This window comes from Chaetodon trifascialis, chromosome 4, assembly GCF_039877785.1.
Source record: "Chaetodon trifascialis isolate fChaTrf1 chromosome 4, fChaTrf1.hap1, whole genome shotgun sequence".
NCBI classification, from domain to species: domain Eukaryota; kingdom Metazoa; phylum Chordata; class Actinopteri; order Chaetodontiformes; family Chaetodontidae; genus Chaetodon; species Chaetodon trifascialis.
Window position 1 is genome coordinate 20,909,898 of NC_092059.1, and position 26,717 is coordinate 20,936,614.

The window sequence follows — 26,717 nt, forward strand, 5'->3', positions numbered from 1 at the left end:
GCCACAAACGTCACTGTCGCTTCCACTCATTCCAGCAATCAACAGACTATGTGACTGTTCTTATTTTTTATCTCTTTATTTATTTATAATTTTTAGGGAAAGGGATTGACATGCCAAGACAGGTCATAAATCAGCCAGTCCACCATCTCCAAGCATGTTTTAGATAACACAGACAGAGACATGGGGAACATGTACCACTGTTCACCAGTGAGAACAGTCTTTTCTATTGTTATGGATAATTGTTGCTGATTGCATTGTAACGAAAAGCAAACAGATGTGTGACATAAATAAGATTGCCATACCTTGTCTCAATTACGTGCACATGTTGCTCAAACCTAGCAAAGAAATTCGACCACTCCTTCTGAGAAACCTGTCAGGAATCACAGGGTCTCTTCTGAATCCGGCATTACATGTTGATTATAATGCTACAAAGACAAAATAAGGCTAACTAGGTGCGTGTGTGTGTGTGTGTGTGTGTGTGTGTGTGTGTGTGTGTGTGTGTAGTGCATGCAGCCCATGTGGGAACATCTGTGTCACATTTTGTTCTTTCCAGACCATACAGAGTGACCTGCTGTGCCTCAGGTTTGACTAAAATGTAAGGCATGGACGAACCTTTGTTCAACATACAAATGAGCTTCAGTTAACCTGGCATGACAATGATTTGCTTTGGTCAATATTACCACCAACTTTTACAGCGACAAACAGTGCCACAATACATAAGCAGGGTCATGTTAATCTGCAATTCCACTCTATATTTTAATTGCCTTACATGTGCAAGCATCTCTTTGATAACAGCCTTGTTAGAGTAAAATACTTAACAATAGTGTCTGCACGTTTCATGTCAGTGTACATCGTAAAGATGAATTACAGGCCGTGGCTGAGGTCAAGGTCAAGGATAGCCTATCCATCCAGGTCTGCCTTGAGCACACAGAGTGACCCTTCAAGCACCCCCATAAATCCCCACGCCCTGACAGAGAACCAGTGTAAATGAAGCTTGAAATGATGGCACAGGAAAGGTGCCATGCACATGTATCTGTGTTGCTGACATGAACTGGGGGCTGTTTTCGAGGCCTCTGTGAACTCAAGGCTTTTTAACACTTGTACATTCCACAGTAAAGCCTGCGACAGTCGATTTCTTCTCTCCGCAGTAATAAGACGGTGCCTCCCAGGTGGTTATGCTGGTAACATTTAAGGTCTCTGAGTGATGTTTTCAAACAAGCCCACACACTGGACGATTACTGAAAGTGACAGGGAGAGCTGCGAAAGTGTTTTCTTTATGGTAGATAGACAGCGGACTTTTCTTCATTTTCAAACTGACATTTGATGTACACCAATAACAGTGTTTGTCACAACTTCCACAACCATGAACAAATGCGGTCAGAGCCCATGATGAAACACAGAGTGACTGCTGCATACAATCTGCATACAATGGGAACGGCACATGTGGCTTACTTGGTCACATGGCTGCTTTGAACGTTTTATGTTCTCGCAGTCTTCATCCAATCAGCTCACTGGATCTGTTTATGCTGACAGTATTTCATGTTGTGTATGTGAATGTGTGTATACAAGTCCAATTTTGTACACCGAGGAGTCAGCAGTCACTTGTCAATGACTCAGGCAGAGCAGGTAGGAAAACATTTTTGCCAAGATTGCCACCAATAATCATTTAAACTCCACTCTCTACATCTCCATTACAGTCAAAGTGAAAAATTTGCCCAAATGTAAGTTTAAATCCTGGCTCAAGTTCAGCACATCCTGCTATCTATCATCCAAACCCAAATCTAACCGCTGAAGACAGACGAGCACAGAGAAAGACGGACAGACAAGCAATCACGGAAACAAGAACAAGAGTGACAGAAGCGGAACTGTGAGTCAAGTGAATGACAGATCAAACAGTGCGTGTTTGGCGTGGGAAATGTCACACATTAATAAAAATGATAACATTACAAAACTGATACTCACCCTTAGGCCGGGAAAGCCGCTAATGCCAGTCCCACCAACAGGCCCCTGTGAAACATCACAGCAACATCCTAAGTACACAGGACAGGACACTTACAGCATTGCACATTCCTCATTTCCAAGGCTACAATGGAAATACTGCAAGTGTGACTATGTTTTCATCTGCTCACATCTGGGGTGATAAAACATTGAAACAAATTTATGGCTGAAACCCAAAATGAATTGCTTGTGTTTCATGCTATGGATACATTTTGGAAGTGATGACAACAAGCCATCCGAACAGGTTTAAGCAGGAAATAGCGTGGCATTGTGCACTTGCACGCAGAGTCACTGATGAGAGAGGACAAGCAACAAGCAGGGAGAGCCAGGCTTTAGAGATGGAAGGCAGAAAGGTGGAGGTAGATGAAAAGTGTGGGACAAAAAAGAGGACAGTTGAGTTCACCAGGAGGCAAACAAGAGTTCTCACCTCATTGCCATCAGGACCAGGAGGCCCCCTCTCGCCAACGTCACCCACCACACCCTGCGAGGGAAGATCATCCACATTCAGTTTAAGAAGGTCAGGGCAACCACTGCCACTTACACCTTCCACTTGCATACAATTTGTTGATCAAGATCACATTTTGCTTTTACATGCTGCGAAATAATGCCCTTTAATGAAGCACAATTAGCCAGTGCATTGGTGAAATGGTGGACTGGCTTACAGCAGCCCTGAGGCCACAGACTTTGATCCAGTTAGCCAGACATCGCTCAGCATTCCAGAAAAAAACCCTTTGGATGAAAGAGACACTGGGCTGTCTGCCCGCTTGGCAACTTCAACGCAGAAAAGCTAGGGCTTGTTTTTAAACATTAACGTTTCACAGTGTGAGGGCCCAACTTCGAAATTCCATCTGTGTCTGTATTAATCTAACTGGGTTTTTTCTGAATGCCACCCTGGAACAAACTTGGTATTGCAGGACTTACGCCAAAATATATTCCATTAAACATTTCCAGTGTGATTTGCCACACCTTGAATAGTGTTAAATCTGTGAAGGAGCTCTTTATTTTCTTTTCTCTCTCTCTGCCCTGTTGAACCAGTGGTCCTCAGCGTCCTGCTGGTTTAACACATTCACAACAGTTGCAGCATACAAATGAATCTCCTTTGGTTGCTCCTGGGGCTTTTGTGAATATGAATTACTGCTATTTTAAGAGGACATGCTGTATATATTAAGAGATGGATAACATATCTAACGATTTTGACATTTTTATCTCCCTGATTTTCCAAGATAACACAGACTATCACACCTGCAGCTGTCCCCTCGTAGCTATTGATGGATGAAAATTATTTGGGGTCGAGAAAGGGGAGAAATTAAAATGTATTCATTATTACGTGTCTTCCTTTGGGACCAGGTTTTCCAACAGGACCAGGGATACCCTTCAAAAGAAAAACAAGAGGATAAATGTCTCAAATGTAGGATATACAACCACACAACAGACTTTACAGACTATAGAGGAGTGAGAAGGAAGAGTTCTTCCAATCTTTTCTATATATCTCTCTGGATAAAATGTAGCACAACCACCCACCTGTAATACCATGAAATTGAGAGAGATTCTTAATATGGCCTGAGCAAGGATTCAAAAACTGATTCATCACAATGAATTAATAGTTCCCTTGGCACAAAGCAAGCACATGTGCTGCAAGCCACAACAGAGAGGTGAAGACCAGGATTTCCATGAGACTGGAATCTCAAAAGAATGAAGGAATGAGTGACGTCATTCAGTAATTGCCTAAATGGAAACTGTCAATTTCCCCCACATTTGTTTCTGTTAACAATTTTCAGTTGTAAACAAAAGCTCAGAGAGGTACCAAGTATCAGACAAAAGAGGGGAAGACAAATGGACTGAGAAGACATGAAGAGGAGGACATTATTAGAGGGATTACTGACATCATGTAACTGAATACAAAGAAACATCACTCACTTTCTCCCCCTCCAGACCCAGCGGCCCAGCAACACCAGGAGGCCCGATGAAACCCTGGAAATTAGCAAAATTTTACATCTCAATATTGTTCGAACATTACAACAAAACCATGTTTTTCAGCAGTGACCCGGACGTATCCTGTGGGAGATTCTAGAGGACCATGTGGAGCCAATGGGCAGGTTGCTGTGTGTTATTCTGTTCATACAAACTCTCTTTACATTCTTTGTAAGTGCAAAAGCTCTGTTTGCATCACTGTTTCACCAAAGTTATTGCATCCATGAGCTCTAACAAAGGTATTAATGCATTTCCTTCCTCTTAAAATAAGTGCAAAGCCGAATTATAATTTTTTTCAATGCTGCGTTAAATCTATCTGTTACTTGAAAGCACTCTTCTTCTTCTTCCCTGTTTGCTTACGCTCTGCTGCATATGTTGGTGTGTTACTGCAACTTGTCGTTCAGTGGAATTCAATTTGGAATTTGCTGCTGAGTACGATGTGGGCTGGATCACTATCTGCACCTCCAGGTCTGAGACCACGAATCAACCAAATTTTTGTCGGATTAAAGTGGAGATTTCATTCCCTCTGTTACACCTCCAACACGTCAACAGTGTCATTTCAGAGGTTTGAGACGCCAAGTTTCATCTTTTCATTTGGAGCGCTGTGCTTCCCACCTGCTGTGGTATTTGCTTACTGTATCTGGATGCGTTGGCTTTATCAAACAGTGAATGAATCCAACACATGCAAGTCAATGCATATACTAGAGGTGCTGGAGTATCTGATGATGTGTCAGCCATTACAAATAAAGGTCTATCATATTATAATTAGTTGTGTCTTGTAGTCTAACTCTCCCACATCATATTTTTAATATAAAACCCTATATTAGCTCTGCTGTCATTCTGGTATCTGGATGACTGTGAGCTTGTTTTTTTTGGATTCAAATATTTCTATGAATTGGTGCAGGACGTAGTTGGTATGTATGAGTAATCATTCCCTTCCATCTTCTTTTTCTGTCTCACTCATATTTTATCCTTGCACTGTGTGTCTCTGGGGCTCTTTTTCACCTGCGCGCCTCACTCTGACATAGTAATCCCAGCTTTCCTCTTTTTTTAAGCTGCAACGCTCCATGCAAGTCCCTTCTCTCATTAGCTCATTTCACTCCCTTCCGTCTGTTATCATACTTTCTCCCATCTGTTTGTCCTCTGTCCTCTTGTCTTTCTTCTGTTCTCTTGTTTTTGGGGGCATTCCTGCTCGCTGAGGAATGATACTAGCAGGAACTAGCCAGTCTTTATAGAGACAACCCAGAGCGTGGAGCAGCCCCCACAAGCAGTCACACGTCAGGCAGTATGTCTGAAATACAACTCAGATCCCGGGAAGTCTCTCTTGACTGAGGCAGAGGGCCTGACACTGTCCTAATCCTTTCAGGAAATTAAGTGTTCAATCCAGTGCTGCAGAAGAAAAGAGGGCAGAGTGAGAGCAGAGAGCCACTTGTACTTACACGTACACCTTTAGGACCTGGGTTACCTTGTGGTCCAGCTGAGCCCTGCAGCAAAGGAAAGACTGGTGAGGAGGACCTATTGTCACAGCAGCTGCAATCTCAGTGAACTGACATGCTGAAGCAAACCTAAATACATAAGGATCTGAATGGCCTGATGAGAGAAGTACACAGATTTGACTGACAGCTAAAAGAAAACACATGGTTTTTATACTTTAAGTTGCACTTTATATACTTTGTCTGTACTGCTGGCAGTGCACATGGTCCACAGACTGCACATATAAAAGGACATCAGCGGACCATCCATCAGGGAAATGCATTTCATTGTAAACTCCATGGCAGTTTTCTACCCCTTAATTCCAAATCCAAAATGGGTAGTGCATTATGCAATCATCATTATTGCTGTATATTCTCTGTAGTGTTATTAGTAGAAAAACGATGAATGGAAGAGGATCAATGGAGGAACTGGAAGCATATTTTTGTATTTTTCACTGCACCTGCCTGCCAGGGTAACCTGCAGCCCCGGCTTCCCCAGGAGGTCCTGGTATGCCCTGCAGCAGAGACAGAGAGGCAGAGAATGAATGAACGGTGAATAGGGAGATTAGATGGATGGATAAAGCGAAAGAGGAGACACAGGAACCTCTACCAGCATTGCCAACTGAGGAATAAAACAAGCACTGTTCATTCAGCCTCCACCAAGACAATCCTGTCTATTAACTGTACCTTTCTACATCCCTCCAGCCCACCCCTCCCTCACTTACTCACTCTGCTGTTTTTCCCACTGTTAAAATGACACATTACACTTTCATCTTTAAACATTCAGCTGATGCTGTCAGGTCTGTGTAATCTTGTTAATTGTTAGCATTTTGATGAGGTTAAGAGTTTTTCCATCAAAAAGAAGAGGATTAAAAAGAAGATAAAGGGAACTACTGACTAGAGGGGACAGCTAAAGGACTGACGTAACTGGCTGGTGACGCACAAAAGCACAACTGTGTGTTTTGTGTGTGTATGTGCACATAAAAACATGGATCAATTCTTGTTTGTGTATGAATGTTGATGTGTATAGGAATGCTAATGACTCCAATAGTCCATGTCCCATCAGTGCTAACGACTGAATCTGGCTAAATAAAAATTTTTGTTTTGCACACGCACACACCCCCACGACACAAACTTACCTGTTCTCCTGGCAGTCCGGGTGGCCCTGGATAACCTTTAGGACCCTTGAAAAATGGAATACACAAATATCTTTTGAGTCATTTCATGTAAAAACACTATGAACACTAAGATTCTCGAGCCAGTAGCTAGTAGGTCTATACGTACTTAGGCTTTGAGGCATCTCAGCAGTGCTTTGAGCTTAAGGATAAAGTGAGCATGTTGACATGACAAACAACAAGCTAAACACAAAGTACAGCTGAGACTGACTGCAATGGCATAAGTGTTGTAGGGATTTGCTCATATGTCAAAGTATCAGTCAGATGAAATTTTAGACCAGACGATGGCATTCCACTAAAGGTCAAGTTAAGGTCAGTCACTAGCTGTCAAGACTTTAACACAAAACCTCACGGCGGCACTAAAGTAAAAGTCAGTGGATCACTTAAATCACTAGGATTCATCCTCTGAGAACCATAGATATTTGTACCAAATTTCATGGAAAGGTACCGAATAGTTGTTGAGGCATTTCACCAAAAGGCAAAACCGTCAACCTGCTGGTGGGGTCAGAGGGGAAAAAGTCAAGGAATCACCAAAGTCATGTCTGGACCATGAATGTCTGCATTAAGTTTCATGGCAATCCATGTCATAGCAGATATATTTCAGTCTGGACCAGGTGGTGTACCGAGCAACCAACACTGCAAAGGACACTGCATTTCAAAACGACTGCTAGTGAATCATCTGATACAGAACTGCAGAGGTGTTGCTCTTATTACAAATCTCAATAATGCTCTGCATTTCAATTATGTATGTTTGTGGCATGCATCCATCCCAGAGACACCTGAGGGATGCTAAGGGATCTAGGAATCTGTATCCTCTTCGGCAGCCAGTATGTTGGATGGTGAGGATGGTGTGAATGGGAACTAGCAGGCTAATTCTGACTGTAAATCTCCATGCATGCAAGACTGATACTTAAAAAGTGTTGGTCAGTATTAACATCCATATGGTCTGTACGTGTTATTGTTGGGCAGAGATTGTGAAGGAGATTAGTTGTGGTGTGTGATGATAGGTGATAATACAGCATATTTGTATGTGTGTTTTAAAGTTTCATTCTCTATATAAGAAAAGATTGCTTATTAAAATACATTATCCCCTTTGTCCTGTGTAGTGTATCTGATAACCAGTCCATGGCCCATTTTGGGTTCTGGCCAATAGTTTCAATGTGAATCTTTTGCAGAGTAAAGTGTGGGTGAGGTTTAAAAGGAAACTGACACAACTGAAACATAAAGACATCCTAGAAGATTAATAGCTGACTCATTCTAATCCTCAATCAGTTTTGTGCCAGATTCCACATTTAGTTAAGCAAGCATTTCGTTGGAAAATTAACAGGATTTATTGTTTGGTAAATGAGAGCTTTTCTTCTCTTAAGACCATATATTTTTCCCTTGATCAACAACAGATGTTTACAGCCCCAAACACAAGGTCAGAGCCAGGTCAGTACCTTTTTGGGGCAGTGAGAGACCTTGAACGGTTCCATTGACTCCGCCGTGTGCTTCCGAGGTTGTGACATATGAACCTTCACACTCAATAAAAGGCCCACTTGGGGGTAAAGAGCGCAGGCCCCGAGCCAGTTATTTCCTCTGAAAATACTTGACGGGACACGGTTCGTGCGCTGGGTATATTAGGTTCAGCTACTGCAAACACTGGGACGACCTCCTGGGACGCAAGGTGAAGGCCAGCTATGTGAAGACCAGTCTAAGTTTCAATCAGAGGCTACCTGGACAACTGTGCAGACAAAGCCATGAGGGTGACCTACCACAGCAGAGTGACCTGACCTGTGTGTGTGTCCACAGGTGGACTCAGAGAATGCCAAGGTCCTTCTTTTGACTGATAGCAATGTCAATAAAATTCTCCATCTTTAGGCATCACAATTGCTGACCTGAGGAGGCATGGGATACTGTGCATGTCATTGACCCTCTAGCCCTGGGCAGGATGCCTTTCCTCTTTTGGATGACCTTTGACCTTGACCTCAAAGCCTATCAGGTTTAAGTGAGGCAGCACCAAATCCTAACAGATCTGATGCTCTGACTGACACAGATGGAAATATATTCAGTGAGAGAGGTATGCAAAGACAGCGAACAAGAAGACAGTGTGAGGTAGACAGATGAAGTAAGAAACTAGGAAGGTTTTATATATATATATATATATATGTGTGTGTGTGTGTGTGTGTGTGTGTGTGTGTGACTGAAGTCAGACAGGGAGCAGGGTGGGCTGTAGGCTGTCTCTGCCAGGGTAACCTAATACTGACCACATTAAGAGGCCTCGTTAAAGGCTGTGGCTAACAGTGTGGGGGAGATCACAGTGGGATTACAGATACAGTGTCAGTTACTTTTATACTTAAATCTTAAACTCAATTCTAGAAACCATTCACTTGTATGAACCAATCATATACATGCAAAACCTACTTTTGCCTCACAGTGATAGAGAGAATTCAAAACACACTGTAATTTCAGAAGTAAAATATAAGCAGGGGTCCAATAGATTTCTTGACAAAGTGTTGGACAGTTCATGCAAACAAAGCCTTCTTCTATCTTCAGCATCAGCAGCTAGTTTAAACACAAGCAGTTTAACATAATAAACCTTACCGGTAGACCTGGAAATCCATCCAGCCCAAGCAGACCTGGTGGACCTCTGTCCCCCTATTAGAATAAGTGAAAGAGAGAGTATCATAACATTTTCAAAAAAGCGGCATGCAATGCGCTCCGCCATTAAACAGATGAATGTAGTAAGATTGACATCTGCAAAAATTGTTGGTTTCTTTGTAGATAAAAGAGCTTGGTCTGTACCAGCTCTATATGGAAAGTGTCCTGAGACAACTTCTGTTGTGATTTGGCGATATACAAATAAAATTGAATTGAATTGAAAAAGTAATCCACCGATTCCATGGGAAAAACTTTATTGAGGCATTATAACAATGAGTAGTTCTACACTTTAGAAAAGTATGTTAAGAAAAGCAGTTCATTGCTTTAGCTCTCTTACAGTTAACACAGACCATCAAATGAATAAATGACTTAACACTAAATAGCAGCACAAAAAGCTCATTAATTCTTTTTTTTTTATCTTAGTTAACAAATGAACAACAAGGCAATGGTTCAACAGACTCTCCATCATTCATCATTATTTAGGATCACTGCAAAAAAATCTAATGTCTATTTTGAGCAGGAACAATCAGTAGATTTTCCACAGGTAAGTGATGTGGACAGTTAAAATGTGATTTCTACTTCAGGCAGCGTCTACTGTACCATTGGTTTATTTTAGGTTTCTTATTCAAGCCGCTTCTAAACAAAACCACATGCTTAGCAACAATCGCTTATCATGAAAAAACAGATAAGACAATACAGACAAATATGCTAGGAGAGGGATAAAGCTAACAAAAGTGAAAGAGTGCAGAGAGCATGAAAGCTTAATGGGCGAAAGCTACTTTTCAGAGCTGAATCAGCTGAAGACATTTAGCAGTGTGGCTCAACAAAATCATTACTGTGATGGAAGAAAAAGAGACAAAGATGGAGAGCGTAAGGGAGACCAGCTGTGGTGAGGCCAGGCAATGACTGATAATAAAATGAGTCAGAAGTGCAGAGAGTGGGTTAAGAGGAGGCTGCTGAATGAATTAAATTGGATGAGGAAAACCAGATTCTCAACCTCACTGATTGAGCACTCTGTCACATATATACAAAAAACATGTTATGAAATGGAATTTTTTCATCATCCACTAACTAGAAATCATTGAGACGTGAGTGACCCATGCTCAGATTACTGATTAAGCAAACTGACTACCAGCTGAGGTGAAATGCCACCAGTCATGGGAGTAAAGGCGGTGTGACAGACAGGGCGAACAGAAGAGAAACACACTGTAAAGACACTGAGGTGAAAAGGGCCTAAGAGAAACACAGAGGGACAGGGAGTCGGGTTGGAGAGTGGTGGTAGATTTCTTACCTTCTCTCCTGGTGGAGCCTGGCCTGGAGACAGCCCAGGGTCTCCCTTTGAACCCTAGAAAAGAAACAGAGTCACAGGGTTAAGGGCACATAAAGCAACTAAAGTTTATTTTCAATGTATCACTTACTGGCAGCAAAAGTTTTCTATAATACAGCCATGAATATCCTTCACTTGAACAGACTAAGTCTGAAATGAAACCTTGGCTAAGCCTAAAAATTGTGAAGACAGAAGTGAAGTCAGTAGGATGAATTTGCATGTTTTCTTTTTCTCAAAATCTAGACTGCTCGGCCCATAAACTCATTACTTCCTGTTGGAAAACAGATGTTCCCTTCAAACCATCACGTAAGCCAGACCTTGCACAAAATCAAACCCAGTGATGCACAACATAATAACTGGGTGAATTTACTCTGATAATGTTACAATATCAAAACGTGTGGCTTTATCTATAGACTCTTATCATAGAGAGCATGAAGTTTTTTAAATTCAAAACATGAAATTTGCAGCTGAAATATCAGGCTTCAGTAAATTCACAATAAATCTTGTAACCACACTGCTGTACAAATTGGGTTACTGTGGCCTGAAACAACCAACCAGATGGCAGCGGGCATAAAAATTGCAAACCCTGAAATGTCCCTTTAGAAATCCATGAGTGAAGTCTACGATGTTGCATACATGTCTTGCAAACATGCTTTTTCTTTAATTTATAAGCAGCAGTTCATGAAAGCACTGCAGCTTGGCAAAGACCATTGATCTTTGAGCATAATACTTACAATTGCGTGCAATTCTTCATATAAAATACTAAGCTAGAAATTATTGTAGACTTGGCATCCACATTTCTGCACAGTGACCAAATGAGACACTTAGCAATGAAGCAGAAAAGCCTTTGAGGCCTCAGACCTCACTCAGTTTCTGTGTCCTCTCAGACCACATGTGCAATTCCCACAAGGCGGACAATATGTCAAAGTCTGCCAGAATGGAGCTGATGCTCAGTGCATTTCCACAGACCGGCAATATTACATTTCAACAGCCAGAGTTCTCAGAGCTTTTCTTCCCAGACTGATGTGAATTGGGGTAATAAAACAATTTCTATTGTCATAAATCTAAAAATAAAATTTAAACTCAAACATCCTTCCAGATAGTTGTGCATCTACAGCTGTGTTATGAAATGCCTAAGCAGCAAAGTTAAGAGACCTCAATTTCAAGGCACAACAATTTCATCTGATTATCTGACTTGTTTCTGTCAACACTCTAAATTTCATGCTCAGGTATTGTTGAATGGTTACCAATTCCATTGGGGCAGGAGAAACAGCCAAGGAAATACATCAGTACACCCTTCTTTATATTTCAAAAATTGAAATGACCAGGAAAAAAAAGGAGTTTGGACAGTAAGAAAAGACATTAAAACAGTCTCAATCAATACACTACAATAGCTTCTCTGATGGTTCAAAATGTGGTGTGTACATGTGATGAGGTGTTGACTTCTGAACACGCAATGTATCATCTAAGATTTTCAGCTGGCTCCGGTGTAAGGTGCTAAGCCAGTGTTCAGATACACAGATCCTCCTGAATAGCTGCCCGTAAACACTCCAAACAGGTACTTGGATTTTTAGCATCACATTTCCAGTTTTGACACCCAGTGAGGTATGGAAAAGCTTGCCAGTGGGAGAGCACAAACTCAAGCACAGCATAAAACCAGGGTTTCTTTCTTTTTGGAAAAAAAAAAAAAAAAAAAAGTTAGCAGTGCATGAAGCAGACTGAAAGGCGCTTTTAAGTCCTGCAAGCACATCGTCATAACATTTCAAACTGTGCTTAAAGCACATGTCAACTGAGCTCAGCATCAGGGACCATATTCCTCTGTATAAGCCCTAGTAACCAAACACATTTCAACTGGACATATTTTCCCAAACTGAGACAAAGAGTCTCTCAATCCCTGTTCCGCCTCCACAGAGGGGTCGGGGGTGTGAGAATGACTCACCAATAGGTCACCGTGGTATTAGATGCACTGATTTTGGTTTTGCACGCGCACACAGCTGCCCCATATTTCATAATAACCAACTGGAGGTCCTTACCCAAACATGCACAGTGTCCCAGCAAGGTCAGAGGTGACACAGAACAAATCCATCTATCTCCCTGCACTGCTTAATGATCGAAGAGAAAAACAGAACATTCCTCTCTTTATGTGTGCGGGGTGAGGGAGGCGAAGACATTGCAACTCAGTGAGCTCAAGTGCTTTTCATTCGTTTCATGTTAGTTTTAAAGTTTAAGTTAGTCTATGTCTACCTAAAATGTCAAGTCAGGAGCTATCACTTACAAGCAGAAAGTTTCACATCAAAAGACCAAGGAGGGGAGGCTGGACCATACACTTAGCTTTTGTTTCTGCTCCTATAGCATGACTGTTCTCCCACTGTGTGCATGGTGTATGCAGCCACTTTGTGGTCGCCAGTCGGGACCACAGTCACCACAACCATCTGCACAGAGCTGCCCACATCCTTACTCACTTGTACCAACATATTCTTTACATCTGGTCCCATGCTGGAAAAAGCTTACCAGATGGTTTTTTCTGTCTTTCTTTTTCCCTAATATTTGAAGTCAGTGTCATGGCTAATGAGCCAGGACAATTATGCTCAGTGGTGAAAACCAGGAGAACAATGATCTAGGCTAAGGGTTATGTCATTTAGGCCAACAACTTCCCTCGTCTCCTCCAGTCTTTCCAGCTACACTGTGACAACACACTGGCTCATTATTATCATGCTTGCCTACATCTGGCTGTGTCTGGTTAAATCACACTTGCACACACTCTGAGCAGCAGAGATTGGCTCCTCAGGGAACAACACGTCAGACTCTGCAATAATTGATGCCATTTGTTAAAAACTAAGGACAGCAGATTACACTTTTGTGAGTGTATAAGATCTAACAGACAATTCACTGACCTGTCGAGATGCAGCAATCTCCTAACAAGGTCTACACACATGCATATTTTGGGTCATGTTTGGGCATAACATAAATAGTACATACTACTTTTAAACATTAGTCTTAATGTCAGTATTAAACTTAAAATGATATACTGATTACAACAAACGCAGGTCATTTTGTAATCCTACACAAACCACAATACTCAGCACACAACTCATTTTACCCCAACCACCTCCTGAAGTAGACACGTGCAACAGGAGTGAGCAGCAGGTCCCAACGTGTCAGCTAGCATTAGCTAACAGTTTTCACAATGTCCTTGATGGTTTTTCATGGATGATATAAATTAGAAAACTATGCACAGAAGATTTCAAACAGTCCCCAAGTTGTCAGGTTTTAGAGCTCCTCTTCTTTGTGGAATTGACAGACTGTCAGAGATTTGGAGAACCTTTGTGAAATTGCTGCTGTCATTTTGTTCCTCTGGCAAAAAGAAGTGTTAGGGAAGTTTTGATTGATTGTGCAACTGTCGTGGACTATGGCCATACACAGTCTGGTGTTTTGCCCAGCAGAGACAGGAGATGGTTGGTGAACTTTGATCAGAAAAGAGTCAAAGAGTTGGTTTGGTCATGTCTCGCTCTCGGGTCGGCCTGTCATTGGCGGTTGGCAGGCCAGTCTGTACAATGACAGCAAACTTCCTCAGGCAGTACAGAGAGCTCAGGCTCGCCACATCCTTCTTTCAAATCTCAATTTTACTGTACAGTAAATAAGACTCCCAGTTCAATTAGAAACAATGGTGCAATCACATTTATCCCCACTTATGTGACAGGAAATTATAGAGATATGAAAGCACATGACTTTGAAGTCTTTAACTTTGGGTGCAGCCTGCCACAGTATACAATCAATCATATGGTTAAAGTTCAAATTGTTCACATTTTCTTGAATTTCATGACAAAATCCTTTGCGGCAGCAGTTCAACTGAAATTTGATTTAAGTAGAATACATACAGCATGAAGCACGACCTGAAAACAATACAAGACCATGGAATTTTCTTTAGACATATGCTCATATGGTAGTTTGTATCGTTGATTTAACTAAGATATAATGTAATGTGTTTACTAAGGAGTATTAAGTCTCTCAGCAGGATCCTCGTCACTTCTCAGATTTGTTGAGAGCTCCCTCAACAGCTCAGCCTCTTCCACCAAATCCAACTCTAAATCCATTTGCTATAAATTGAATTCTTTGATGAACCTCTGAGTGAACTCACCATTATGCTTAAAGAAAGGTTGCACTTGGCCTTGTCTCCAGCATCAGTGCAACACACTGAGCTGTTCAATGTTTTTCATCCATAGTCCTAATCAAGATTATCTCAGTTACGAATAAGATTAACAAAAACATAGCTCTGAGGGAACTCCTCTGGCCGTCCACACAGACAGATACTAACCAGAGCCCCGTCTAGCAATCTCAGCGAGCTGATATCTCTACAATGGGAGAAGGTCACTAACCTTGGGTCCAGGTAAGCCAGGCTGTCCTGGGTTTCCATGTGGGCCGGTGGGACCCTGGAACAGATGCAGACAGAGAACACAACATTAAATTACTGTGTATTGTTGACAACAGCAGCAATCTGAATGAAAGAGAGATAAAATGAAGGTGTTCTCACGAAAGAAAATAGTTACTCCGGAATCAGTAAATAGTGCAGTTCTCTTTCAAAGCCTGGTCACTATCTGACCATGAGAAGCGCCTTCTGGAATGACCAATCACGGTCAATCAATCACTCTTGTTACACAGACTGGCCCACAAACATAATATGGAGCACCAAACCCTTATTCTCATTAGGTGCAACGCATGTTCCCAGTAAGTTAGTGGAGTGGATTGCTCTTCAGGGGGAATCCTCTCTATGGGGAGTGGACAACATGCTTCACCTAGAGTGGGAGAGATCACTTTGCATCACACAAAAACACTCAGTGACCTCTGTTCTGTTTGTCAAGGAACAAAGACATACCACAAGAAATGGACATGGTAGCTCATCCGTGGCTGAACATGCTGCTGTTAGGATCTGCTCTCCTGTCTGTTCCTAGTATTCTCCTTTTCCCCTTTCCCTTTGTGTTATTTGTCTGTCTGTCTGTTCTCTTGTCTGCCTAAGGCTGGGTGTTCTCCTCCATTCTGCTGTCTCTTGCCTAATCGCCTGCGAACCTGCTGTGCATCAGGTTCATCAGACCAGCAGTGTACAAGTCTGGCTTTCTTTAACTCTAGTTGCCAGTTTTCTCCATGTGAGTATCTATTGGACAATCTTTAAAAAGTTGAATTTAGCCTAATTCACCAGGACTGCGCTTATGTTGGATTTTGTTTAGGCTTTTGGACTCCCCTTAGTGTTTTCTTTCTTTCAGTGCCTGCCAGCCACATCTAGTGTCCCACTCTGCCTCTACCCCCATCATTGAGTCCAGTATTTTTGCAAAGCGAAAGCTGCTGTCCATGTTCCCATTAGGGGTACTGGTTTTGTCACCATCTCTGGTGTCATGTTCTACCACGATATGCATTTTGCAATACGGTCATTACTGTGATAATTGTTTTTGCAAAAACAATGTGCTTTACTGTGTGGCTGCAGTAACATGCAGGTCTATGGAGGACTAAGCACGTAATCATAAAACTGGAGTTTTATCCATTAACTACTATGTTCTTTACTATAACACCGACTCTGGTAACACAGAGTGTGGAGGGCAACATTATGAGCAATGCATGCCAATTTCTCTGCTGTTATATATGTATGTGTATATATATATGTGTGTGCTAATTATTTTACTTCAGACTGCTTTGAGGGGTATTACAAAGCAGGATTCACCTGAAAACTGAAGCTCAAGGCCTATAGCTCATTTTCATTTGTATTTGGAGCCACTGAACACATCCATTTTCTAAAATAATTTCTCTTCATAAGATAAGTTTCCTTACATGGCAAATAAAATGAAAACAGATAGAACTCCTGAATCCTGTGATACAAACTTAAGGTCATATCACTAACCCATAGTTTCCACCCCTCAGGCTGACAGGTCCTGCTGTGAGTGAGGGAGCAGTGCCTATCCTTCATTCAGACAACTCCATATTGGCTCAGCACGCAACAATTGGCAGAACCAGTGCAGCTCTTTTGCAGCCAACCCTGGCTGCTAGGGTTGTGTGGGGACTTCAAGCTGCAACTGCAAGCTGGACATGTCCACACACATTTATTCGGATTTACTGCCTTGACGTCAAGGCGCCGTCATTGGTGCAGTCCTTAGTGTGGGTTCATCGCAGGTGTGTATTTGTCCATGGGGGGGGCTACATGTTGTGGATCTTCCTGGGTCAAGGTGCTATGGGCTTCAGAAAATGCAATTCAGCAGGGGGCCACATCTCCCACAGTGAGGCATCTCACGGCACTGCCTGGCTTGCATGTTTTTGGGCATGAGGAAGAATTACAGTGTTTGGGGCACAGGTTGTTATACAGGGAGCTGGGCCAACAGCTGTCATTCAGATGACTGGCCTACCCTGTGACAGACATAGTGGTCTTGGAGCTTCTGTGATTGAGAATGACAGAGGGGGCTTCCCATAGTGAGATACCTCCCTCAGTTATCAGATGATCAGAATTGCACATACCATACATACTTACAATAAACATAGCAACTAGCACTAAAATTTCATTCCTTGAACGTCGCACATGTGCAGTGAATGTACAATCATACATACAGATGTATGCCTACAACTAGATGTGCACATTCAAATGCAAGCACGTACACACACACACACCAAGAATAAACTACATTCCTGCACATCTGTAACCCTGCTGCTTGCAGGCCAGACATTCTCTGCACCAGAGCCAAGAGCCAGGAGGAAGGATCTCCCTCTCTCTCTCCCTCTCTCTCTCTCTCTCTCTCTCTCTCTCTCTCTCTCTCTCTCTCTCTCTCTCTCATTTTGAACATCAGTAGTCTATGCCCGAAATCCACAACAGCGTGTTGCCCATAGAAAATCAAAGAATAGAAAGTCAACTCTTAAAGTCATCATTTGGTTAAAAGTTTTAGCAAATGTTTGATCAAATGTGATAAAAGAGACGTAAATTTGAATTTACTAAATGTTTTACTTAGACCCACCTCAAAGTCAAAATTAACCAATCTCTATGGGCATTACTGTACATGATATGTATTTGGCTAGGAAATGCAGAACAATAAAAAAAAAAGCTGCTTGTTTGCAAAAAGGTAAAACAGCAATATAAAACTTGACTGCAGCCTTTTTCTTCCTAAAACACGTTTGCAGTGTCAATCACCTCCTCAATACTTAAAATGCCACCTTCAGGGAGTGCTTCGAATAAAACAAACTCTGAAGTAAGTGTGTTTCCACAATAAATGCCCACAACAATGGTGTGCCCACATTCACAGGCTCTAAGTCGGATAACGTTAACAATTAGAGGCAACAAAACAAGTGCTGCTTTGTCCTGAGACTGCAGAGACTCAGCACCGCATACTGCCCTTAGCTTCCCACCACATAATGATTCCAAGCCTCCCCCTATTTCCACTTCATAACTCAGCCTATGGGGTTAATGTCTTACTGTCTACCAGTTTGTCTTCCAGTCTATCTGCCTTCTAGTCTGCCTGTCGCGTTCTCTATTAAAATACAGGAGAGCATAAGGCCACATTCAGACCAACTACAACCCTGCGTGAAAAAAGCACCGCCCTCTCATTCATTTGAATGGGGCCAGTCCATTGACGCAGGAAAGATGGCAACACGGGGGGCTTCAGTAAAACGCAGGGTCGTCCAGCAAAAATGCTCAACCTGTCTCATGCACTGAACATGTACTAGCCACATTTTCCTGTGTAAATAATCAGAGATTTGTCACAGGTAATTATTTGGATATTTAAGAATTATTGTCTGATGTGGTTTCGAAAACAGGTGTTCAAAACTGTCTTTACATAATCAAGCACTGACGTACTACAGATATTTACATTCCCTGCCTTAAATTAGCTATGAAGATGTTGCTCTGCAGGGTAGAACTTCTACAAAGACCAAGAGTGGAGCATTTATACACCTTCCCTCTAACACATACCACATCAATTTAGCAAATGTGTTATGATCTGTTTAAAGATGCCTCCAGGGCCTGTGGCATTATCGCAGCATTGCATCATGACAGCCCTGGCAGTTGCATAAAGTATAGTCTCAAGATCAGAGTGGGAACTCAGCCTGTGCCGCCGCCGTCAACGCTGCTGCAGCTAGTTGCATCTGGAACAGTTTGGTCACTCAACCTTGATGCTCCAAAGTGCAGACAAGTAAACAATGCTGCCTGCCTCCTCGAAGTGAATCTAATTGTCATGAGCCTTTCCAAAGCAAGACTTCTTCCTGAATTTAATCACAATAACCACAAACATGTCTGTCAACACCTCTTAACAGTTGCAGCTGGATTGTGATGGTAAATACAGGCAAAACACTGTGCTATTTATTAGCAAGTCCACTTCCCTAAAGACCAAAACAACCTGACCTTAACATCTTCATAGTGACTCAGTGATCAAACCTTGATACTTTCCGGGCTATGATGGCCCCTTATTGAGGCCAGCAGCTTTTTTTTTCTTATCTGTTTTCCTTTTACGACCTCCCATAAGGTGTTTATGTTCATATTATCTGGGATCAGTCTAGCAACTAAAAAAAAGTTACTCACCCGTGAACCTCTTTTTCCTGGAGGACCAGGTAAACCAGGGGGACCAGGAGGACCCTAAATCAGAGAGACGAGGGGACAGGGAGAGAGAAATGGGAATGTTGTAGAGAGAGGGAGAGAGGGAGTGAAAGAGATAAAGAAAAGAGAGATGGGGTATATAAATGGCAAGCAATAACATGCAGTTCACTGTCCAGGCCTCAGCAATGATGAGTATGTGCTATATTTACGTAAGACCTATGAAGTTCAAAGAAAAGTTTTCCTACTAAAAGTTCTAATAGGAAAGCTCTGAGCAGAGAGGTCGAGTTACATTTTCAAGATAAGATTGAACCACCAGCCTTTGGTCATCCTATGGGATTAAAATAATCCTTTATTATGGAAAAGCGTAGCATGAAACATATGGAACAACTGCATGTCATGTTCTGGTGCTAAGCCTCATTGAGCCCAAAGTTTCTTAGAGCATTTGAAGTTTTAGTATTAGAAACAAACTCTATAAGTTCATCATGTACATCAGGCCTGTAAACCTTTTCTCAGTAAATGTCTTACTAGATGGCTTTTAATTGGCTAACTGTCAAAGTCTAACCAAAGAGGGAAAAAAAAGTAAAATTTACACAATTGAGAGCTCAAAACTTGATTCTTGGTACCTCTTCTGATGTCTAAATTGAATGAGACAGATATACATTATCTCCATATCTTGGGAACCAAATGAGGCTGAGGGCCCCCTTGCTCTGCTGGGTGCACTTGTGACATTACGTTTTCTTATTGTTGAAGGATGTGAGACAAAATTTCTCGTTTTCAGTTGCTGGTTCCTGACTTTAAAGAGCAAAGGATATCCCCTTTCACTGCAATATATTAACACTTGCCTCTGGGGATAAAGAAAGTTTTTGTATTGGCCATTCCATCCATAACTCATGCTGCTGAGTAATTGCTGCCAGCATATTTTGTCTACGGCTCCTTAAAAATGCACTGGCATGTCTGTTCTGTCCTGCAGTGAAAACATATCTTCCTTACTGACTGGCTTGGTCTAACATCTGACAAGAAAATGGCTTTCAAAGAGGCTATCTGATATATATATTCATAGTCATAAACAAAGTCAACAAAACAAACAGAATGGATTACTGAAGTTTCTCAAAGAAAGGTCAGCTGAGTTCACTGAAGTATGTTATTACTGCTAAAGGGGAGTTTGAATAAACTTAAAGAATGAGAAACAGAAGAGCCAATCATTTGTTGTTTGTTGTTCTGTTGCACTTACTATTCTAAATTGTTGCTATGGCAAGAGATTATTATGGGGTGCTCTGGAGCATCCTTATCCCCCATCAGAGCAGTAGGTGGGCACAGAGGGAGATATGAATAAAGAAACAGCTGTTTGTTCCTCTGAACTCCCACGCACAGACACATGGAAACTGTGAGCACACCACTGCCATCGCCACAACAACAGGGCCTAAATGAAACCGAGGCATTCATGCAATAAAATAATAATATTCAGCTGTGCTGCCAAGACAAGGGTCAAATCTTTCCCAGTGGAGTCAATTCAAGAAGTCAGTTAAAGGGTAGAATGAATCATCTTTTGAACTTGCTGCATTGTGTGACAATAACTTTGAATCAGAATCACAATACCCACTGCACTGTTGCCCAATGTGGTCAATTGGTAAGACCATGCCACTGAGACATTACCAAGAAGGGAAATGCATTGCGGCAGTGATGACCGATTGAAGTCCACACTTCCACCCTCCCTTTGAAGTGTTGAGATGTACTCTGAGGCACGGTCATAATCACCTATAGTCAACCCTGATCCAATCAGGTTCCATCTGACAATTCACAAAAGAAAGAGTGAAAAAAAAGAGTCCCTGGATTGGTACGTCTGAGGTTTCCTACACATGGGGCTCAAGTGAAAAAAAATGCAGGTTCATCTGGCATAAAAGGTTTAGTTATCCTTTTTCACTCTTACTGACAACCTATCATATTAGCACTTCTACTCTGAAAGTACTTTTAATGTCAATGGGTACTTTGTTTTATCCAGAGCTATTTTATTTATTAAAATAATGGTATCAAATACAAGATAATCCCATTGTCACTGATGCCCAATCCAGTTGTCTCAGTTAGTATTGACATCTGAGCAACATCTTTATTGGTATCAGTGTTTCTCTAGTGTGTCCAAGAGAACAAAATAAATTTCTAATATGCAGGTTTTGTTTATTTAGATAGATAGATAGATAGATAGATAGATAGATAGATAGATAGATAGATAGATAGATAGATAGATAGATAGATAGATAGATAGATAGATAGATAGATAGATAGATAGATAGATAAGATGCTGTAAATTATGTAGCATAAGAGCAAAGTAAATATTAAGTAAATGTGCTGTAACACAAATTATTGATCATGGAACATCTACTGAGGCCAGAGGCAGCCTGTACACATGCTACTGTATTGTCTGGTTATGTGAGTGCAACATGTGAAATACTTCCAGTGAAGTAAACCAGCTTGTTTTCATGTTTCAACAAAGAAGTAAGTGACATAGATTGAGTGAGCCACTGACCTTCAGCTGACCCAACATTCATTACAGACCTGAATCAAAGTTGTCAGAGCAGTCAAGACATACACTTTTAAGATAACAGCTAATTCATCCATATTTTCACCAAATTGTGAAATGACCTGCAGTTTAGACTCAACCAGGCTTGTAATACAGCAGTACAATGTGCTCAGGGTCTCAGACGTGAAGAACAAAGATAAGTTGCAACAACTCAGTGCTGGCAAAGCTGTGTCCCACCGACAAACCTGCAGGCACTTTGTAACTGAGGGAGTAGTATGGAAACTTGTGGATGAGTCGAGACATCTTACATCATTACATACTCTCCTAAGTTTGAGGAGATGAGACAGAAAAACCTGACACATCTCAGTAATGGAAACATAAGCAATACCTGAAAATCTGAGCTATAAAAGCCAATTCAGAGGCAACCTGATTACATCATAAGGCTGGATGGACAGCTAATTTTTCTTGCCACTCTATACCTCCAACCGTCAGGTGACTTATCCTCTCTAACCTAAGAGCAAAAGTGGCTGGCAGTGTAGGGAACGCATGTTATTTTAACAACTTGTAGATACATGAAAAAAGAACAGTGGTTGGACATGTCATCACTTCTTAATCACGACACCGCCCTCCCCAAATATCTTTACATATAACCTGGTGTATGTAAGAAAGCCACATTTTACATAACATTCAAATAGTAGCCATAAATTAGCTTTGACTGCCTTGTATTTTCCTCATGATGTACAGCAATGCACTGACGTTTCAGCTCTTTGAACACTTCCATAAACTCTGCTTGTCATTCAGAAATTCAGCCACTTACCAGAGGACCTGGCTCTCCTTTGGGGCCACGGAAACCATATTCATAGTCATATAAGAAGTCTGGCTCCTCATATCCATAATCATATCCTCCCATGTCTATATCATCATAGCTGCCATCCAGATCATGCTGTTCTGAGGTGTCCACTTGATTCTCCCGGTACAAAGTGGTACTGTTGGCTCTCAGATGAGTCTCCATGAGCTGATAAGTCTCTTGGGCCACAAAGTCCCTGGAGCTGGTGATGGAGTTGTTCCTGAGTCCTTCCTTCACTCGACTTTGCCTTGCTGCAGAAATCAGACCGGTGGTGGCATCTGGACTCTGCAGGTTCCCAGAGCTGCTCTCTTCCTCTGTGCTGTTTTCAGAGTGATCAGTGTCCCCCTCGGGACTACTCCCTTTTCCCAACACATTTTTTGCAGTGGTGACAGTTGTGCTATGAGCGAGATCCAGAACTGCTTGTCCACTCAGAGTGCTTAAGGTAGGGCTGTCAGGCTGAAGCAAGGATGTGGTGGAATGAGCGAGGGAATCCAATGTGGAAATGTGGCTCTCGTCCCCCCTTTGAGGCTGTACTGATGGGCTCAGAGTTGAGTACTGTGTGACCAAACTACCAGGGGACAGTCTGAAAGCTGCTGTGGTTTTTATGGGGGTATGATGGGTTGCGGTTACTCCAACAAAGGACTTTGCTATGGAGTTAGAAGGAGGGTTATTTGCCTCAATATCCAAACCAGGATGTGATAAAGGCAATCGGTAAGTGTCGGCCAGCCGGCACTGTGTTTTAAGGTAATTGCAGTAGTGAGCGGCAGCTTGGGCTGATGGATAGATATCGAGTTGGCAGACTCGACCATTGAATGGTGCCGCTTTGGAGTTCATCCTCCCCAGAGTGAAGAGACCCCCGGAATCCCGCAGTGTCTGAGATCTCCCCAGGGTCTGCTCCCGCTGCTGCACTGCCCCACAATCCGCATAGAAGGACACTGAGCGTGCATGAACGCCAATAGCAAAAGGGTGCTGGCGCCCATCCTGCCAGTTGTAGGTGAAGTAGATGGGGGCTTTTTCAGCAGTGTACACCACCACTCTGCGTGGCAGCAGTTGAATGCCAAAACGCAGCCTGTCCCTGCCATCTTTGACACTAAAAAGAAAAGCATTGTTTGCTCGCCAGGAGCTTAGGCTAATCACAACAGAAAACTCTTCGCCAATCTCTGATGGGAAGAGACTGCCCGCTGGAGCCTCATAGAGGGAGTTTGAGTCGAGTAGTACCCCATATCCGGAAACAGGAAGGTTCAAAGGTGAGGGAGCAGTGGTGTGAGTAGTCGAAGGTGATCTTGTCCTCTCGTAGGGATTGTCTGCATTGCTTTGAGCAGTAAGCCCCAATCGAAAGAGGATATCCACTCCTGAAGGACAGAGGAGACAATGGTATGTTTAACATGCTGAGACTGAATCACAAAGCAGGTAGGCTTTCACTAATTCATTTCTAAAAACTTATTTAAGGTACTCACTACCAGATAAATTGACCAATACAACTTCAAATATATGAAACCATATTGGAATAAAACTTTAGTGGGGCAGTCTTTATGGACTTAATGTTGACTTGAGCTTTGTACTTGCAGTGGATTTTAAGAAACACAATAGTACAATAAGTCTGGATTGTAAGGACAGATGACAATGCACCCACAGATTTCATTAGAAGACTGGAAATTGTATTATATTAAGACTGGTCCAGCAGTCAAAGCTAGCTTATATCATGTAACTGTGAAGTGCCAAGTTCAAGTCCTAACCCAAACCCTGCAAACAATAAGAAAATACAGGGCAAGGTCTCTGCGAAGAAAAATGCATGTGATGATTAAGCTTTTTAGGAAAATCCTGAATAGTACACCTTTAACTACATGTCAGATTACAATCATTGGGAAACATCAAATCATCACAAACAAAAAAAGACTTGCTTATCCTTCCTCCACGGCTGCTAATTTTAATTCAAGAAAGATATGGCTTTGCTACAAATGCAAACAAATGTGGAAAATTACATAACCTGTCCTCAAGTGACATGACTGGGAAAGAACAAAGTCACTGGTCAGAAATTATACCCATACAACTGTCTCCCATGATGCTCATGACTGCTCCTGATTTTTCTTTTGGAGTAAGTACCAGAAAGGCAGCTGTGTCCCAGATGACTAGAGGGGACTAGTGAGGGATGGGGCCAAACTAGGATACAGGAAACCAATCCACACAGCCTTTTTGAATCAATCTGCCAACAGAGATTCATGAGAGCAGCTTTCCTCCGAATGCTCCTGTCATTCTTTTCCCTTGCCCACAGGTAATTCTTCAAAGAATTTATGTTAACTGTGCTGACAGTGAGGGACAGCCAGGCAAAAGCACTTAAACATTATTTAGAGGGTATTGTATGCAGTTTCGGCTTTGAGCCAAGCAGAACAGACAGATCACTAAGCTTTAGGGCAAAGTGTCACATGTGTCGCAGATGTCAGGACTGAGCAGCCAGTAATGATAAAAATTATATTATTATTATTATTATCTGTGTGTTTCTGAGTTGAGCTGGCCATGAAAACAAATCTCCCTCTGGGACAATGAAGTCTAAAGCCTAGTAGTCGTATTAATATGACAAATGGGAACAAGATTACCTGACACAAATTGTAATTGTAAATGTCTACAGCATTGCAGACAGGTCAGTCATTTTAGAAGCTGACCTGACCTCTATGTCTCTGTGTGTGTGCACATGTGAGAAAAAGAGGAGGAAATACAATGTCAATGAGTGTGTGCATCTCTGAGTGTGCTAGCACACCGAGGCAGCAGCGATACAGAAGCCATGTGTTTGTGGCACATGTGCGTATGTGAGTGCATCTATTTTGGTGGGGAGATCTCAGGGGCGGTTTGCAGTATTTTCATTGCTAATCCAGAGACACTACCTTCCTCTGAAGCAGCTCCTCCTCTGTGTTTCAGGAGCCAGCTTTCATAGAGAGATTGTTTGATTCTGTATTACTGAAGAGGAACTGAATGTACAAACCTATCCCATGATCTGCATCTACAGAGCAAAGCTTTGAACTGCACCATTGTCTTCTATACTTTTTATTACCTGTTAAAGGTGATTTGAAAGGCTGCATTCTTACTAAGAGCATTGTGGTTTCACGATGGTGAAGAATGCTATGCTAAAAGAAAAAAAAAAACACTTCAAAGCTACAACATGCCTATTTCAGATGAGCTGCACATGTACAACCTTTTGACCTTTCACCTTGGTGGAGGGATCAAATCAAACTGCCAATAACTTAAAACTTCTGTCAACAGCAGAAAGGTTTGAACAAGCAAACAGATGGAGACTTTGTATTAAGACTTAACCATACATGCTTTCCTTTTTCAACAGTGAGTATTGTTAAATAAATCCTGTTTTTACTTCTGAAATGTTCACATTCTGGAAATACCAGAACAACAGTATAGTTGGTATGCACACTACAGAATGCGTGGCCTCAGTCTACAGGTGTGGATTTCTAGATCCCCGAAAAAACAAGTTGTGACAATCATTTTAAAGAATTTTAACATAATTTTATAGAGTATGTATATAGCTACTGCAGACTTTGTGATAGGTTAGAAGTAGTCTACTAGTATTGTTTCTGCTATAGATGTTCAGAAAAGAGAAGAATTCTTTCTCTGCTGTGAAACTGTGATAAACAGAAAAAAGACATAGAGTACATACATAGACTTGGATGCGGTTTTGCAGGATTTTTAGTCCTGCAGCCCAGGTAGGGAATCTACAGCCGATCTAAGCATGCTGAGATGTTCTTGACATTCTTAGCCCAAGGTAATGTCAGCCTAGATTCCAACTAACCTGTCTCATATGTGAAGACAAGCTGCTCTAGCACTCTGTGCATTCCTCCTCCCCTCATTATGATGAATTGGTCTTAGTTGGAGTGAGCTCATCAACAATAGGTACATGAGTAGAGGGGGAGGGGTCCTTAAGGGCTATTGTTTCCTCTGTGCAAGGGGCAGAAGAAAAAGCACGTTCACATGGAGATGTGAACAAATATGTAAGGATTCATCATGAGATCAATCTTAACTTAAGTGTGCATGTACACTATGTGTTAATCTATTTCTGGCAGTGGTCCAGTGATATGTTACTCAAAAACAATGAATATGTGGAATTATAATTGAGCTGTCCCAAAGGCTATAAAGAAATTGATGTTGAAATCAGACCACATGATTTTTTTGTCTTAAATGATGGTCCCCGTTTCAGATAACAATCACAGCATC

General features: G+C 41.8%; 1 protein-coding gene across 1 annotated transcript in view; it reads right to left on the minus strand.

The window, feature by feature from the left end:
* LOC139330722 (collagen alpha-1(XXIV) chain-like) overlaps positions 1-26,717 on the minus strand; it is an 87,159-nt gene that overhangs the window by 47,931 nt on the left and 12,511 nt on the right. Inside the window, exons 3-14 of the mRNA XM_070961804.1 lie at positions 22,473-23,854; positions 19,126-19,179; positions 14,960-15,013; positions 10,548-10,601; positions 9,200-9,253; positions 6,581-6,625; positions 5,903-5,956; positions 5,409-5,453; positions 3,916-3,969; positions 3,326-3,370; positions 2,426-2,479; positions 1,963-2,007 (exon numbers count right to left, since the gene is read on the minus strand). Coding sequence (XP_070817905.1) covers positions 1,963-2,007; positions 2,426-2,479; positions 3,326-3,370; positions 3,916-3,969; positions 5,409-5,453; positions 5,903-5,956; positions 6,581-6,625; positions 9,200-9,253; positions 10,548-10,601; positions 14,960-15,013; positions 19,126-19,179; positions 22,473-23,854 — 1,940 coding nt within the window. The remainder of the gene's footprint in view (positions 1-1,962; positions 2,008-2,425; positions 2,480-3,325; positions 3,371-3,915; positions 3,970-5,408; positions 5,454-5,902; positions 5,957-6,580; positions 6,626-9,199; positions 9,254-10,547; positions 10,602-14,959; positions 15,014-19,125; positions 19,180-22,472; positions 23,855-26,717) is intronic.